Raw genomic sequence first — 18491 nt, 5'->3', positions numbered from 1 at the left:
GTTGGCCACAAGGCAGCACCCAGGCCTGCAGCTGCTCCACCTTCTCCTGGGATCCTCCTTCAACATCTTCCTGAGACATTTGTTTAGCTCTGTAAAAAAGGGCACTATTTTATAAAGATGAAGGCAGTGAAAACTGACACAGGTCCCAGTTCATTCTCATGATCCTGGCTCCTCTTTGTGGATTCTAGCTTGTCCTTGCTCTCCCCCACTTTACATCCATCTTCCCTTCCCAATTGTTTGCTATGCAGACTTCAAGTTTTAGCATCTGACATGAAGACAACAGGCCCAGAGAGACTATTTAACCAGCATCCACAGTTGTGTATACTGTCAAATCTCTGTAAAAATCCCATATACACACACACACACACACACACACACAATTTATACAGGTCTCTTCCATGGCCCTAGAAGGGTCCTTAGCCTTACATTCTCATGAAAGTATGTTTTTGAAAAAGTTGTAAAAATAAACTATTTCAAACTCAGTCAACTTTTAAAATTTTTGTTATTATGTTTTCTCTTTCTAAATAGATAATCACCTTTATGCCTAATTTATATTTATAATTTTATATTCAGTTTCCTAAAGAGGGTCTTCTAAATAGTGCTTCAAAATCTGCATCTGTCCCTGCAGAGGTTTTCCTGCACTCGAGGTCAGTCCAGAATTGATCTCCCTGAAACCAAATCAGAAAAGCCTTTTGCAGCTGCAGGGTGAAACAGATGCAAACTGCAAACAAATGGAGAAGGCTGGCAAGTCCTGAGTTCTAACCACAAGGCAGTTAAACATGAAGTGAACTCATTTCAGTCTGCATTAAGGAAAACATCACTGTAAGAAGGGGCTGTACTGGAAAATCAGGCTCAGTCTTGGCAACATGCACATCCTCAACAAGAAGAGGGGTGGAATCGAGGGCACAGGAGCTGCAGAAAGTGGGGAAAGACTAATTAAGGTTAGAACATTTAATCCAAATCTCCACAAGCATAATCTCCTGGACCTTGGATCCTCCAAAAAGCAGAAAAATTTGTAACACATAAAGAGATTTTCAGAACTCATTGAAATGATTCATTGAAGTAGGAATAAGAGTATGCCTTGTTTAAGGAGAAGAACTGAGACTACTGAGTAGGTTTCTAAATCCAATGCCTTACATAAATGTGACAACAAACTCTTAAGGCCAAAGATGAGCTTTGCTCGGAATGCCATTGCTGGATAAAAATGAACACTTTATGACTGTAATAGGTTGGAAATAAAATTTAGCTTCTTAAAAACTGTGATAATATGCATTCTACAGTCAAGTATTTTACTAAGAACACAAAAATTTCTTTGCTTCATATTTCCTAAGCTTTTCTGTGATAACTTTTGAAGAGCTAGTATGCATCTTTTACAGCCTAAACATATAGACTTTTTAAACATCTTTCAAGTTTTTTTAACATTGTAAAACCACATTCATCTTACATATGTACCAGATGGATGGATAAAGGAAAGAGAGAGAGAGATGGGTCAATAGATGAAGAGATGTTATTTTAAACCTGACTGTCCCAAAGAGTTACAGGAAAACTGGATCTGTTCATTTCATTACCGTCTAACTCTTAAGGGTGAGGTCATGAAAAGCACAAGCAGGGATAGAGACAGAAGGGACAACTGTTCAGTATTCTCCCTGGAAGGTTGTTCCTTCTATGTGTCTCCACTGAAGAAGCACAAGTACCTTCTCCACCCCATCCCCAGAAGAAAATCTATAACACAGAGGACCTTGTTCCACCAATTTTCTCCCCTCTCTGGAGTATATATTTTTAAACTTTCTCTACACACTGGACTCTGTATTCTTCCTTCCAGTCCAAGGGTTCCCAACTATAGAGGCAATCAACTTTATGGGATGCCCATACAACTTGTTGGCAATGATTGTTTATACTATTTGCATAAATCACCGAGTAGTCAAGGGCTGCCCTATAATAGCACACTCTCACATTCCAATATGCTTTTTTAAGTAAGAAAGCCTAAGTTTGTTACCTGGGAATTGTCTGTAGCCTGTAGCTACCTATTTCTGTCACCCATGGACCTTTATGCAGCAGGGATCTCAGAAGACTACCAGGCTGTAGGGCCCTGAAAATTGGTGCACAGAGTAACATGTGGGCATGTCTATGGGAGATTATTACACATGTGAACATCATCGTTCATAATGTCACAGGAGGCAAAAAAAAAAAAAAATCCGCCACAACCTCAGAACTGCTAACTTACCCTACAACATAACTCAAGTTTCTTCTCTTATTAAAATGTTTTAAATTCTTTCTGAAAAACTGCTAGCTATAAAAAATTGCAACAAATAAATTTTAATTTTTCTAAACCTCTGTATAAGTCTGATTCCCAACAGGAAGCAGGTACCCTCAAAATAGGATAATTTAAGGAGGGTTTATTTACAAAGAAACCATTACATAGGTCCCAGTAGGGCACAGGAGATCCATAAGGGACAATGCAGTAACCTGGGGCTACTATCAATGGCGTTGTTACCACCTCTGAGTCCAAAGAGACAAGGGAATAAGAAATTACCGAAAGCCAGGAGAGAGTCATATGTAGGAGGCCATGTTAAAAGAGGCAGTGACCTTCAGAGAAGGGATACAACCAGTCCAAGTTATTCCCTCCAGGAGAAAACTGGGGCAATAGATACCCAGAGTATCTCTAATCTCTCTTTTTCCATGAAGTTTGATGTTCATCGATGACCTCCTATTGATCAATCCAAGGAATAAACACTTCTTAAGTTCTTTTCTTACTTGATCTGTCTCCAGAATTTGACATAACTGACTACTCCCCTCATCCTGAAAGCCTTTTCCCCTTTAATTTCTAAGACAATGTTCTTTTCTTGGTTTGCCTTCTTTCTTCTCCAATTGCTCCTACTCTAGCTCCTTTACAGAGTTCTTTCTCATCCTACTCCGTAAATAATGGCATTCCCCAGAGATCCATTATCAAACTACCCTTTCTCCTTGGCTGATCTCATTCATTTCTCCATCACCACTACCACCTTGTTTTCAACCTTCCCCCTATGACGACTACTGCTTGTCTTAGTTTGGGTTTCCTGAGAAGCAGATCCCAAGACAAGGATTTGAAGGCAAGCAGTTTATTTTGGAGGTGATGCCAGGAAACATCGTTAGGGGAGCAGGAAAGTAAGACAGGGCAAAGAAGGGAGTTAATAAAATGAACATTATCAAGCAAAGATGCCCCAATGGGCAAAAGAGCATAGTCTTTGAGGAGCTCCAGGAAATGGTGTAAACACTCTAGAGTTATTCCAGTCAAGGGGAAAATGAGCTGGGGTATTTATACACAACTCCTCAGGGTCATTATATGAAGGTTACTCCCAGGGGACATTAATTCCTCAGCACTTCCAGCCTTCCATGAACACAGGCAGAGCAGCCTCTGAGGGCAGTTACTGGCAAAGAAGAGACGGGCCAAGATGCACTGAAATGGTAAGGTGCAAAGGTGGACACTGACAGCAGCTGCTACATTTCCAAATTTCTATTTGTAGTCCAGATCTCTTCATTGTACCCCATATTCATACATTCAACCACCTACTTGGACCTCTACTACAGGACCTGCCTACAGGAATCTCCCATTTCCCACTCCCACCCTCACCTGCTTCTCCCTGATTGCAGAGATCAGCATCACCTTCCACCAGCACCCAAAATAAGTTATCTACCAGTCATTTGTGACTTGCCACCTGGTCACTATGTCTTATTGAACCAACCTCTGAATCCTTCAAAATCCTCTCAATGGCCTCTCCATTAACTCAAGTCATGATTCTAAGTCTTTACTTGAGCACAATGATCTGTTTCCTCTCTCCATTTCCAGCTGCATCTCTCTTTCACTCTCCAAATACATTGTATGTGCCAACCCATATACATGTATTTATCATGTTCTCTGCACATGATAAGGTCCAATCTTTGCATATGTGTTTCCTTCTGCCGTATCTGTCCTTTTCCATGTTACCTGTCTGGTTAACTGCTACTCATGTCAAACACCACTTTCTTTGCCATATTTTTCCAGACCTCCCAGGGAGACAGACATCTCTTAGGCTGTGCTCCTGCATCACTAACAATTACAGGACAATAGTCACATACGTACTAGGTTAATAATAAAAGTACCCATGGGAATAGTGTCAGTTCTTTACCTAAAAGTCAGAACATACCAGAAGTGATACAAAAAGACAGATACCTGATGGACAAACATAAAATTATTCATGAGAATACTCAACATTAGATACAAAGACCAAAGACCTTCTTTTAATAGGTCTCTTCTTCAGTCAAGGGCTCTCTTCTTAAGTCATGAACAGACTCAGCTCCATGAGTCCACCATGATGGCTCAAGTAAGGTCTTTTTTACACCAGAACTAGATCATTTATTATTATTATTATTATTAAAATAAATAAGTATTCCAATGGACTGTCTAGCCAAATCTACCATAGAACACTTTACCATTAATAAACATAACCTAATCTGATTAATACTCTGCCCTTCAGTCCCTTAAGGCTGCTCTGCTGCTATTTGACCCCTGCCACTCCAGGATCCCAGCTTCCCTATGAGACTAAGTGGAATCCTTAGTTCAAGGATAGCACCTCTTACCTTCACCCACAGACTACAGAGGACAGTTGCTGGAACACTTTTCAAAAATGCTAATACTATGTTCCCAATGTGTTTCTCAGTGCTATGACAAAAGGAGTATCCTCTGGTCCTTCACAGAGGAAAATAGTTATAAGGATAGAGAACAGGTCATACATGATAAATCCATTCCTATATCCCAATTTTCTAAGTTTAAATTTTTTTTTCTCCATAGTCTACCAAGAAATTTCTGGCCTATTTTATTTTGTGTCTGTCACTGTTGAGTTTCAGATTGTAATCAACCAACTGAGAAAACTGTTAGAAATACTCCCAGCTGCTCAAACCACCACAATTAATCCAAAATCTGGTAAGAGAACCTATCTCAAAAGATTCAGCCTGATCTAAAATTACACACCTCACTCTCTGAGCTAGCACCTTCAGAATCCATTCACACATATATTCCCCAAGTCTTATGCTGCATAAATTAGCAAAACCTTGCAATTTTATTCTCCCATATTTAACTTCGCAATTAGTTCCCTGGGATATGCTAGAATATGACACTAATTGTCTAGAGGCATTGAGGAAAACGGGCAAGGTAACTGTCTCTGATGAGGTCATCACAGGACCTTCAAGCAAGGGAAGAATCATTTCATCTCAGAGAGAATGCTTCTGCTAGCAAGAAAAACTTAATGGAGTTTGGGATTCAATATACCTTAAGTTGTCTAAATTCTCCCAACAGTTACCATTCCTATTTCAGTCTCCTTCTATTTTGAAACAAATGTTCTCATGTATATGTAAGAGACCTGGCAAGGCTGTGAATTCCACATGCAATGCAGTTTACCAATTTGCAGGATCAGACCTGTGTCTGATTTTCAACTATGTCAGCCCTTTGACAAGAGGTAAGAGATCCTTGCAGATCAGTTATAGAAACTCCCTGGATTTTTTTTTAACCATGCCTTGAGCTGTGAATTTAGAATCCCGAGCTACCATTTTCTTTCTGTAAACCCTCCAGCACAGTTAGAAAGAGCTAGCCTACCTTACAGGGTTACCACCATACCTAAGGTGACTATATACCCCAGTTTGCCTGGAGCCATCCCGTTTATGTCTGTTATCTTAGAATGGTCAATGACACTCACTTTTACTTTCAAAAGTGTCCCAGCTTGAACAATAAATTATGTTGACCCTTCATGTACTTACAGCCTCTCACAGCAACCATTTATACCACCAGTGGACACTCAAAGCAACCACAATGAAAATTTCATTATGGAATGGCATGGACTCTCAGTTTCCATCCTCTAATGCTAACCAAGTCCCCTCTAATTTTAAGCTAAACAGAGTCAGATAATCAATCCTAGATTCCCATTTTCTTGAGGGTGTGCTCCCTGCAATCATCTTTGGTACAAATAAGTACATAAATTAAGATTCTTAGCTGCAGGCTACAGAATCTACTCCAGGTATTAAAACAGAAAGGATGTAAATCAAGTACACTTCAATTAAAAAAAACAAAAAGGAATTCACTACAGCCTAATAGGAGCTTACAGAATTCTGAGAGGGCTGCAACCAAATCTACATTCACAGCCAAGAATAATGCAGCCAAAAGAAATGTCCAACATGAGACTGTTTTATCAGAAATCCCACAGTCATGATCAGTCACACTTGGCATCAAAGATGAGACTATAGACCCATCACCACAGCTGCCCAGAGGATCCAATTTCTCTGTGCATGACCCCCTATCTTGCATTGTTCTCAACTGCTTTCGAGGTTTTGTGCAGGGTATCTTAGTAGAACCTAGCTCATGTGTGAAACCCTAGTTAGGGAAATGCAATGTAGTTTTTACATATAAGATCTCTTTAACACAGAAGGCATACTAGTGAAGCTTTAGTGAGGATGCAGGGTGAGCCATTCTTCAGTATCTGCCAAGAACTGAAAAGGATTATGGGGAAATCCATGTGGAAGAAAATGGTTATAAGAAGATCAGTGGTGGTTCCAGAATTTCTTTAGGGAATGCTATCTCACTGGAAGGGGACTTGGAGATGTATCTGCATAGTAAGCAAATTGTTTTTATTTAGCTTAGTTGTTCAAGTGATACCTAGGAGAGCTGATGGAAGTCTAAATCAGACACACGAGGCAAGTCTTGGCACCACAATGAAATAAGAAAGGTGAGATACTGCCAAGACTATTATTGCTCCTTCAGAGACTGAATCAGGCTGCCTCTGAATAGCAAAGAAAAAGACAAGAATGCCCTTGAATAAAGTGTTCCACCATATTGACAGGAGTCTTCCCTAAACAGTTCTGTGAGAGAGAAAAAAAAGACTATTTTTTAAAACAAAATTGGGACATAACTTCTGAGAAATGCAAACTATGTTACAAAATACTTTAAATTCTGAACTTCCAGATAACCTTATATTTATCATTTCTATATTTATCACATCCAAACTGACAAAGGCAAGGAAGACCAAGTGTGTTTTCCCTTCTTTATATTGCATCATTCTTTTTCTTGGGGGGGGGGTTCCCTAACTTGAAATATTCTTTTACTTTCAAGACACCTTGGGGCAGCAATCGTATTTATCTCCATGGGATTCCTGAGATACCTTTATCATTGCTCCAAGTCTATCTAAGAAGGCCAGTGGATGTTCCAAAATGTATTCTTTGCATGTATTTCCTTTAAAAAAAGAAAATCAAGCCTTTTGATGAAAATCTTCTATCACAAGTCAAACAGCACACAACAGGAACACCTCCTTTCAGAGCCTATCGTGGACTTCCTGAGGAAGAGGGACCTGTGCTGTTAAACATAAATTTTGCAGATCTGTTGGCTTCTCAGTTCATAGCATTTGACTCCCTGGCTCCTCAGCAGCTCCTTCTCTTCTGATGCATCTCGAGCTTTCAACTGGCAGAAGTGAGCCAGAGAGGCAATGAAATCATAGTGCCAGTCCAGATAGCGCAGGTAGATGAGCATGTGCAGGGCATAGGCCAGCACCAGCAGCAGGATCTGGGACATTGCCAGGCTGATTGGAATGGCTGGTGAGAAGGAAGAGGTGCAGTTTCGGGCCTTGGCAAACTGTCCCCTCCTTAATGGTAAAGCCTTGGATCTGTCAGGAGAAAGAAAAGAGCTGAAGGGACATACTCTTTCCTCTGAAAATCTGCTTCACAGTTGGGCTAGGGGTTCTAGAGCCCTAATTAGTCAAATTTAAACACTGGGGCCATACTTGCTGAATAATTTAAACACAATATCTAACAAATGTGAGTGTTCTCTTGGGGACAGTGAAACTTAATTTTAAATCAAGACTGACCCAGAAACTCTGGGATACATGGTTGTCATAATTAAGTGGCCAGAGAAATTCAAGGCTCTGAAATAAAACCTCTTTTATCTGATCCTTAGTTCACCTAAAACCACGTCTGTTGTCTCTAAAATTCAAAGCCTACTCAAAATTTTATGTGTTAATATAAATTTCGCAAAGAATATTAATTCTCACTTTCTCTGCCTTTGATTCTGTTGACAGGAAGTAGATAGGAAGAGTCTTTTAAGAGAAGATATGATTCCCAGTGACGTAAAATATAGATAATAAAAGCTAACACTTATTGAAGATCTTTTTTTTATATACCAGACACTACCTTAACTCATTTAATACTTACAAGAGCCTATGAATAAGTTACTATTTTATCCTAATTTATGAATGAGGAAACAGGCACAGAAAAGTTAAGTAACTTGACCAGAGTCACACAGTATTAAGTACAATGAAGCTGTAATTCAAACCTTAGCAGTCTGGTTTCAGAGTCACTTCTCAGTTTACAACTCCATAACTCCTGGTATATTGTGTCTCTTTTTTCCCCCATCACTAACTCTCTTTCTTTTTCAGTTGTACCATGCAGACTTGGTACTGTTTTTGGAAGAGCTGTATACCACTTGCAGTCTGCTCAGAGAACAGAAAGAAAAGCTTTCTCATATGTGCAATGAAGTGATTTAATTACTTGGAACTAGGAGAGGTTCAAATCGACAACTGGCCCCGTTATCTAAATACTATCACAATAAAGAAACGGGCTACAGAGTCTACAGAGTAATGATTCTAAATGAGAACAATCATTTGTAGAAGGCAGCTTCCACATTCAGCTGGCTTTTAGAATCTAACCCTACAGTGTCAACTCATTCAGTCACCTAGTTGGTTTTAAAAGGGTACATCAGAGGGCTCCCCTGGTGGCACAGTGGTTGAGAGTCCGCCTGCCGATGCAGGGGACACAGGTTCGTGCCCCAGTCCGGGAAGATCCCACATGCCGCGGAACGGCTAGGCCCGTGAGCCATGGCCGCTGAGCCTGCGCATCCGGCGCCTGTGCTCCACAACGGGAGAGGCCACGACAGTGAGAGGCCCACGTACCGCAAAAAAAAAAAAAAAAAAAAAAAAGGTACATCACAAAATTGAATTACCCATGAATGCTTTACTGAGGATTCATTTTTAAGACTTAGGTGGGTACTTTACCATGTTTCCATGCTAAAATGACTGTAGCCACCCATCATACCATAGACATTAGGGGCCTTGCTTGCCCAACTACCTGTGCTTAGACTGAACCAAAACAACTACTGAAGGAGACTCTTGGCCTGGCTTTTAGGATACTTGGCCTGCCCACTCTATCAAGAGGCAAAGTGGCCTTCTCTTCAGGCACTAGCCTGAAGAGTCAAGCTCCTCAATGACAAAAGATGGCCTCATTTGATGCTACAACTCCAGCCAAAGAGAATGTCCTCACACTGACTGCCACTTAACTCTTAAGACCTGACTGAGAACAATATCTGTGGAGGATGCCTGAGGGACACATTGTCTATCCATTTCTGGATTCGAGATTGCAAACACTCCGTATCTAGCCCACAGGTAAGTTTTGTCTGGCCCAGAGTTCTGAACATCCTGAAAACCTCCCCTAGGAATCTACATTTCTATCTTTAATTGAAAAGTCAGAAGATCCAGCAAGATTGGGCCTGCATTCCTACAAAGCAAAAATTACCCGAAGTTTTATAAAATATACCTCTTCTGATGCCGGCTACATTTTGCCAAAGTCCCCAGCTGGCCCACCTGAGGCATGTGAGCTTTCACCTGAGGCACCCGAGTTTGCCATACATGTGACATCACTCTATACTTTATGCCTAGAATAAACCAGATAGATCAGCAAAGCTGTAGATGTGGAATGCAGCCTTTTGTATGCATACCTTAACCCCCATCACCACCAGCACTACCTCTTCCCCGGACTGGGCTTGCTTCTGTATCTGTCCACATGAAGAGTGTTTTACAAGGTCCACCTCTGACACCCAGCGCCCCGTCCCCCATGAGGCTGCTGCTGAGGATATTGTCCCACATCGCACAACACCAGGGATGAACGTGCTCCTCACAAGCACATTCTCAGTAGTCTTATGAACCCCATGAACACGTAAAGGGTGATTCTTTCTTATGCTGGCTGCTCAAGAGCTTCAGAGCGAAATTACTGCACTGCTTCCAGCCAGGGCAGACAGATGGTTTCATGGTTTTGTGCACTAACTTCACTAGTGGTTTAGCTAATCTTTTCTTCCTTTTGTTTTCCTTAATCCCATGTCTTTCCTTTTTTTTGGTTTATATTTTTTATTGTAAAATACACATAAAATCTACCATCTTATCCATTTTTAGGTGTACGGTTCAGGGGCATCAAGTATATTCACATCATTGTGCAACCATCACCACCATCCATCTCCAAAACTCTTTTCATCTTGCAAAACTGACACTCTGTACCAATTAAACTCTCCAGTCCTCTCTTCCCCCAGGCCCTAGCAACTGCCATTCTACTTTCTGTCTTCAAATGTGACTACTCTAGTACCTCATAAGTAGAATCATAAAAATATTTGTCCTTTTGTGTCTGGTTAATTTCACTTAGCATAATACCCTCAAGTTTCATTCATGCTGTTGCATTTATGTGAATTTCCTTCCTTTCTAACGCTAAATAATATTTCATTGTATGTATATGATAGATTTTGTTTTTCAGTCATCCACTGATTGAAAAACCATAACTGACATTTGGGTTATGTCCATCTTTTGGCTGCTGTCAATAATGCTGCTATGAACATGGATGCACAAATATCTGTTCGTGTCTCTGTTTTCAATTCTTTTAGGTATATAATCGGAAGTGGAATTATTGAATCACACGGTAATTCTATGTTTAATTTTTTGAGGAACCACCATACTGTTTTCCATAGTGGCTGCACCATTTTACATTTCTACCAGCAATGTACAAGGGTTCTAATTTCTCCACATCCTTGCAATAGCTGTTATTTTCAGTTTGGGGGATTTTTTTTTTTTTTTTTTTGCGTTACGCGGGCCTCTCACTGTTGTGGCCTCTCCTGTTGCGGAGCACAGGGTCCGGACGCGTAGGTTCAGCAGCCATGGCTCACAGGCCCAGCCGCTCCGCGGCATGTGGGATGCTCCCAGACCGGGGCACGAACCCGTGTCCTCTGCATCGGCAGGCGGACTCTCAACCACTGCGCCACCAGGGAAGCCCCCCCTTTTTTTTTTATAATAATCAACTTAATGGGTGTGAAGTGGTTTGCCCATTTTTCAAAGTTATTTTTCTTGAAGTATTTCTATAAGTCATTGTAAGTCATTTCTGGACCAAGGTAGACACATAAATCTCAATTCATCTGTTAGGCAAGATTATGTGTGAATTATTCCTTGTTTTCTTTTTTTTTTTTTTTCTTTTTGCGGTATGCGGGCCTCTCACTGTTGTGGCCTCTCCCGTTGCGGAGCACAGGCTCCGGACGCGCAGGCCCAGCGGCCATGGCTCACGGGCCCAGCCGCTCCGCGGCATATGGGATCCTCCCAGACCGGGGCACGAACCCGTATCCCCTGCATCGGCAGGCGGACTCTCAACCACTGCGCCACCAGGGAGGCCCCCTTGTTTTCATTATTACCTCCTCATTGCCCTTTCCACCTACTTCTCTTTTAAAAGTGTGAGAGAAATAGATACAATATATACTTTATAAATATTACATAAATAGATATATACATGTATTATAAATTGTCTTTGGAGCCAGTCCACAATTCAAATTCTGCCTCTACCAGTTACCAATTATATCACTTTGAACAATTATGTAATCATCAGAGTTTCAGTCATCTCATTTGTAAAACAGGGATAATAACAGCTATCTTGCAGCATTATGATAAGTTTTGAAGACAAAATATGTAAAATAACTACAACAGTGCCAACACACAAAGAGGACTCATAAGTATTAGTTATTGTTAATCCATGCCTAACACGGTCCTGGGTGTTGCCACATATATATTAGGCCATGAATTCTTTACATCCATAAAGATAAGTCAGAAATCAAGAGGGTGGAGTAACTTGCCCAAGTGGCTGAGAAGTAATTCAAAACTATGTCTTTCGAACTCCAAAATGCAAACTCCTTCCCTACCCCAAACTACCTCACCACACTTCTCCAAGCTGGGGGGAAGGGGAATAAATATATATTTATATATGGAAAAGATTGGGAAGAACCCATAAAAGGGACATGTAAAACCCTATTTCAGGGAGTTGGAAGAACAAGTTAAGCTTTTTTCACAGGTAAACAGGTCAGAGGAAGTTGACAGATGTCTCTCAGCCCGAGATTCTGTTGGTGAAAAGGAACTTCTTATGCCTCTATGCCTTTCCCCAAATACTTTCAAGAGGATCTTTAGGATATATTTGACTCCCTGGCTGACAGTTCCATTCCTATGCTAAATGCCAAAGCTGTCACTCACACTTCAGATGTACTTCTTATCTGCCCTGATAGGATCACTGCTCCTCTCCCTGAAGGAAATAAAACAATTGTCCGACAATTCCTCTCCCCAGAAGGGCCTCTTGCTCCAGGAAGTGTCAGTCACTGGGCTCATGCCACAGCTTCACTCTGGCTTACATTGCTGGCATTCCTCACTGATAATTATTAGTGACTGGATAAACCTTTATATAAAAGAAAGTCCTTGTGGGGGGCAGGGGAGATCACTGTGCAGGAAGAGAAAATACTTGATCCTATTCTATTTCATACCTTAGAAGATAAAGAACATAATTCATACCAATATAATTTTAAAGATATCTACTCCTCTCTTTTCCTTAAACATCTATGTTTTCAAACAAACAGAATTTCTTTGGCACCAAACACACAGGTGCATTGAGCATATGCTTTAGTTTATTACCTGGAAATCAACAAAAGTGACATCCCACAGGCTTGACATATCATTGGTGTCTCTGGGCAACAAAAGGGCATCATACTGCTGCAGGCTGCTGACGCGCTGGCAGTGGTAGGAGTAACTTGACGGAGCAAATTTGCCAGTTGCATTAAAAGCTGCTGGAATTGAATTATTGAAAATAACCTCGACTCGGTGCAAACTAAACCAGGTCTGGATGGACAACTTGTAACTGGTAAGGGTGAATCTGACAATGATTATAAAACAGTATTACCCCCAAAGCACTTTTACATTTGCTGATGCAGGACACTGTTGACGAACAGTACAACTGCGCCCTCTTTTGTCAGGTAGTAGAACTGGCTCAGAGAGAGGCTTTTACTTTCTAGTTCTGAACAAGAGGCTCCTGATGGGTGGGAATTAAAGCAAGTAACAGGAGAACCCCCCAAAGTGAGCAATACAAATTCCTACAAAAGGAAAAACACAAAAAGCTTGGGGATTTTTTCTTTTTTTTAATTAAAATAATTTTATTATTGCAAAAAAACTGAGAAAAACTAAATGGACAAATAATATAGAAGTAGCTAAATAAATAATGGTCAAAAATAAAAGTAATAGCTCTTACTATGTGTCAAGCATCTCTCTAAATTCTTTATATTTTATTTAATCTTCACTACAACACCATGAGATAGAGAATATTATTAACCTCATTTTGCAGATGAGGAATCTAAGACACAAAGGGTTTAAGTAACTAACTTGTGCAAGTTTACTCAAAGAGTAAGCACTGGAGCTGGGCTTAGAATCCCATCTGAGACCAGAGCCCTTACTCTTAGCCATTTTGGAATCGAATATTCTCTAGCAATAAAAAAGTTATAGGGCCTCCCTGGTGGCGCAAGTGGTTGAGAGTCCGCCTGCCGATGCAGGGGATACGGGTTCGTGCCCCGGTCTGGGAGGATCCCATATGCCGCGGAGCGGCTGGGCCCGTGAGCCATGGCCGCTGAGCCTGCGCGTCCGGAGCCTGCGCGTCCGGAGCCTGTGCTCCGCAACGGGGGAGGCCACAACAGTGAGAGGCCCGCATACCGCAAAAAATAAAAAAATAAAAATAAAAATAAAAAAGTTATAATATGCGTATGTCATGATCACTTTTTTCATTAAAAATGTGTGACTGCATAGAAAAAAACTCTGGAAAGATAGAGATCAAAATGTTAATATGATTACCCATTTTGTTATACACCTGAAACTAACACAACATTGTAAATCAACTATATTTCAATTTTTTTAAATGGAAAAAAGAAAAAGAAAGCAGCTGAGATCAGTAGAGCTCAGGGTGAAAGCTTGGGTTTTGATCCTGGCTCTGCCCACCTGTAGGTTATGTTCCTGCTCCTTTTGGGAAGAGCATCTTGGTGTGTATAGGGCTGACCCTCTCCCCTCTCAGTGAAGTCTCCCGGACCCTGCCAATCAGTGTATTGCGGCCCTTTAGTCACTGTGATCGGTTTAGAGAGAGGCATATGCTCCAGGCATACGGGTCAATAAGATGTAAGCTGTGCTATAGCTATCAAGCAACAGAGTTCTTTTATGTTGCTTAAGTGGATAACTGTCAGCTGGCCACCATCTTTCCAGCCTGAGAATGAAACTGACACAAGGACAGCAGAGCCAAGAGATGGAGAAAGATGCGGCCCTGGTGAGGTAAGTCAAGTGTCTGAAGCTAACACTTTCAATTCTATTAATCAGTTACCTTTTGACTTTATGCAGCCAAAAGAGTTCTCACAAATACAGCTCTTATTAGTGGTATGGTAAGTGTTGTTAAACAACCTAACTGGGCCTTACTTTCCTCATCTGTAAAATAGGTTGTGTTTGTTTAAATAGAGTGCTCTGTGCTGGCCTGGTGTTATAAAACATTCGTTCTTATCTGGGACAGCCCCTGCTCACCCTGGGCTCCTGACTCAGATACAGAAAGGTTTTTTGAGAGATGCAATTGAGTCTGGCCACCCCCGCCCACTGCAACAAACCACTGAGAATGCTGAAGGCCAGAAGGATGGAGGTTGTGGACATCTCAGATCTGGACTCTGGAGTCAGCTGTTCCAGAGGGCAATGGGAGAGACAAACCATTCCCAGAAAGGGCAGGCTGGCTCTGGATTCCCTGGCAGTGACTTCTGTTGTGGTCGGGGCTGGGGTGGAGCCTGCCACATTGTTTGCAGCCCTGTTTCAGATAATGGCCTGAGACTGAGGCTGTTCTAACACAGCCTCAGTGAGGTGGGAACATTAATGCACCAATGGAACTGCTCGAAAAAATCCTTCCTGGTGAAAACACCAGGTCGTTTTGCCAAACAGCTGTCCAGCCCACAGGGTCTTCGGTTCTGTGTCTCTTGGCCCACTTGAGGGCAGGAATGGCACGCCCATGGGCCTGGGGGACATGACACCCTCTGCCCCGGCCTCTCAAACCTGTGCTGGTTCCTGGAGCTGAGCCTGACCAAGGATTTGTGGGCGAGTGATTTTTTAAGAAAATCCCAGGAGGACAGGAGAGGAAAGATGTGAAACAGGCGGAGGGAGGGGAGAACAAGTAAGGGCGTGCATCCAGCAGGGTCCCTGGAGGGCGACTTTGGCTCTGTCCTGCTGGGATATCTGGAAACGCCTGTTGGTTAGGGCTGCCCTGGGGGATGTCTGGCCCTCTGGTGGACATGCAGGCAAAGGGTGCTCCAGCAGCCCAGGAGAGCCCTTGGCAATCACACAGGTGCCTGTTGTTAAACAAGGAGAGGGAGGGAGGGAAGTAGATGGAGCAGCTCAGTGCCTACTTCTGTTCCTGCCCTTCCAAGTTGCTCTTTTAAAAGGATACGTTGGAAAAGTCAGACATAAAAGGTCATACGTTGTATGATTCCATTTATATGAAATGTCCAGAACAGGCAAATCCAGAGACAGAAAGCAGACTGGTGGTTGCCAGGGGCTAGGAGGGGAAATGGGGAGTGACTGCTAAGGGGTAGGGAGTTTCCTTTTGGAGTGACAAAATGCTCTGGAACTACACAGAGGTGATGGTTGTACAATATTGTGAATGTACTAAGTGCCACAGACGTGAACACTTTAAAATGGTAACTTTTATGTTATGTAACTTTTGCCACAATAAAAAAAAGTATAAATAGAAAAAACAAATGTTAATTGTGATGACCATTGGTGGTTGGATTATGAATGATTTTCATTTTCTTTTTATAGCTCAGTATTTTCCAACCTTTCTGTTTTCAACAGATATATATAACCTTGTCTTAGTTTGGGCTCCTACAGAAGCAGACCCTGAGACAAGGATGTGAATACAAGCATCTTGTGGAGGTGATCCCAAATTTATTGGGGAATTTAGTCACTCAAAAAATGTAGAGGACTTCCCTGTTGGTGCAGTGGTTGAGAGTCCGCCTGCCGATGCAGGGGACACGGGTTCATGCCCTGGTCCAGGAAGATCCCACATGCCGCAGAGCGGCTGGGCCTGTGAGCCATGGCCGCTGAGCCTGCGCATCCGGAGCCTGTGCTCCGCCATGGGAGAGGCCACAACAGTGAGAGGCCCACGTACCACACACACACACAAAAATGTAGAATATCATATGACATTTGTCTTTCTCTTTCTGACTTACTTCACTTAGTATGATAATCTCTAGGTCCATCCATGTTGCTGCAAATGACATTATTTCATTCTTTTTTATGGCTGAGTAGTATTCTATTGTTTTTTTTTAAATGGGGTACAGTTGTTTTACAATGTTGTGTTAGTTTCTACTGTACAGAAAAGTGAGGTAGAATTCCCTGTGTTATACAGCAGGTTCTCATTAATTATCTATTTTATACATATTAGTGTATATATGTCAATCCCAATCTCCCAATTCATCCCACCCCTCCTCTTTCCCCCCTTGGTGTCCATACATTTGTTCTCTACATCTGTGTCTCTATTTCTGCCTTGCAAACTGGTTCATCTGTACCATTTTTGTAGATTCCACATATATGTGTTAATATACGATATTTGTTTTTCTCTTTCTGACTTACTTTACTCTGTATGACAGTCTCTAGGTCCATCCACATCTCTACAAATGCTCACTTATATGTGGAATCTAAAAACTGATACAAAACAGAAACAGACTTAACAGACATAAAAAACAAACTTATGGTTACCAAAGGGGAAGGGGTGGGGAGGGATAAATTAGGAGTTTGGGATCAGCAGATACAAACTACTATATAAATAATAAATAAACAACAAGATCCTACTGTATAGCACAGGGAACTATATTCAGTATCCTGAAATAAACCATAATGGAAAAGAATATGAAAAAGAATATATATATACACACACATATATGTGTGTGTGTATAACTGAATCATTTTGCTGTACAAAACGTATACAGCATTGTAAATGAACTATAGTTGAAGTATACTTCTATTAAAAAAATTTTTTAATGAAGTATTGCAAATAAAAACAAGCAAAAGTATGTAGAAGAGACAGAAGAGAAATGACAGAAGAATGGAAGGCAGTCCCAAAGGACAAAGGTAAGCAAGTTTCCACCATGAGCGACGGGGGCTTAATGCCCACAGGGAATCCTGGGAGACAGCATAGAACACACACCTCTGAGTTATCTCACCCGAGGGTGAGGGAGCTAGGATATTTACAGACTTCTTTCAGTCACTGCTGGGGTACAGATGGGAGGCAGTGGGCCCCTTTGGCCAGAGAAAGCTTTTAGGCAAAGAAAGGCTGGCAGTTGAAAGTTGAGCTGGTGGGGACTTCCCTGGGGGTCCAGTGGTATAGAATCCACCTTCCAATGCAGGGGATGCAGGTTTGATCCCTGGTCAGGGAACTAAGATCCCACAAGTCATGGAGCAACTAAGCCCGTGTGCCACAACTACTGAACTCACACGCCTCAACTACAGCCCGCGTACCACAAACTACAGAGCCCACACACCCTGGAACCTGTGCTCCACAACTAAAGAGAGAAAACCTGCATTCCTCAACTAGAGAGAAGCCCACACACCGCAATGCAAGATCCCGCATGCTGCAACTAACACCTGACGCAGCCAAAAACAAATAAATAAATGATAAATAAATCTTTAAATAAATTAATTAATAAAAAAAAAAAGTTGAGCTGGTGGACTATAGTGCTCTCAAATGGAAATGCCCAAGAGGATATAGACAAGGTACACTGACAATGTCAGCCACATAGCTTTATCATCAGAAAAAATAATAATCAAAAAGCTACTTTCCTCTAGGGAAAAAATTTTTAAAAGGTGCTATTTGAATCAAAACTATTCCCCATTCCTATATCAAACAGGTACGTATATGTGTCTGGTCACCTTGTGAGATTCTATAAAGTGTCTCTGAAAGATGATGGCATGTATGTTCTAAATTATGACCAGTGAAACACTCATATCCCATGATATGTAGGCACATGTTGAGGAAAGAGCTTTCCAAGGTTAAACATAGGAAATGCTAGGTTAGAGGCAAAAAAAGAAAGAAAGGGGGACTGGAGACAAGACGGCAGAGTAGAAGGACTTGAGCTCATCTCCTCTTACGAAAACACCAAAATCACAACTAACTGCTGAACAACCATCAACAACAACAAGAAAAGACAAGAAATGCTAGGTTAATCAAAGTCACCAAGTGCAGCAATCTTCCTTAAGAGCGCGTCTTCACAGAAACTTCAATATACAGATTTATACCGTGAATCTCCAAGAGGACACACTGTGCAGTCTTTCTCAAACACGTTTGACCACAGGACCCCTTTTCTGGAAATATTATAA

The 18491-nt window shown here is 41.5% G+C and overlaps 1 protein-coding gene across 1 annotated transcript in view; it reads right to left on the bottom strand.

The window, feature by feature from the left end:
- Positions 1-7357: 7357 nt before the first annotated feature.
- LOC132486783 (V-type proton ATPase subunit S1-like protein) overlaps positions 7358-18491 on the bottom strand; it is a 41303-nt gene continuing 30169 nt past the window's right edge. Inside the window, 3 exon segments of the mRNA XM_060094366.1 lie at positions 7358-7648; positions 7650-7661; positions 12747-12984. Coding sequence (XP_059950349.1) covers positions 7358-7648; positions 7650-7661; positions 12747-12984 — 541 coding nt within the window.

This window comes from Mesoplodon densirostris, chromosome 3 (assembly GCF_025265405.1).
Source record: "Mesoplodon densirostris isolate mMesDen1 chromosome 3, mMesDen1 primary haplotype, whole genome shotgun sequence".
In the NCBI taxonomy this organism is placed as follows: Eukaryota; Metazoa; Chordata; class Mammalia; order Artiodactyla; family Ziphiidae; genus Mesoplodon; species Mesoplodon densirostris.
This window is presented reverse-complemented; position numbering and strand designations above follow the sequence as displayed.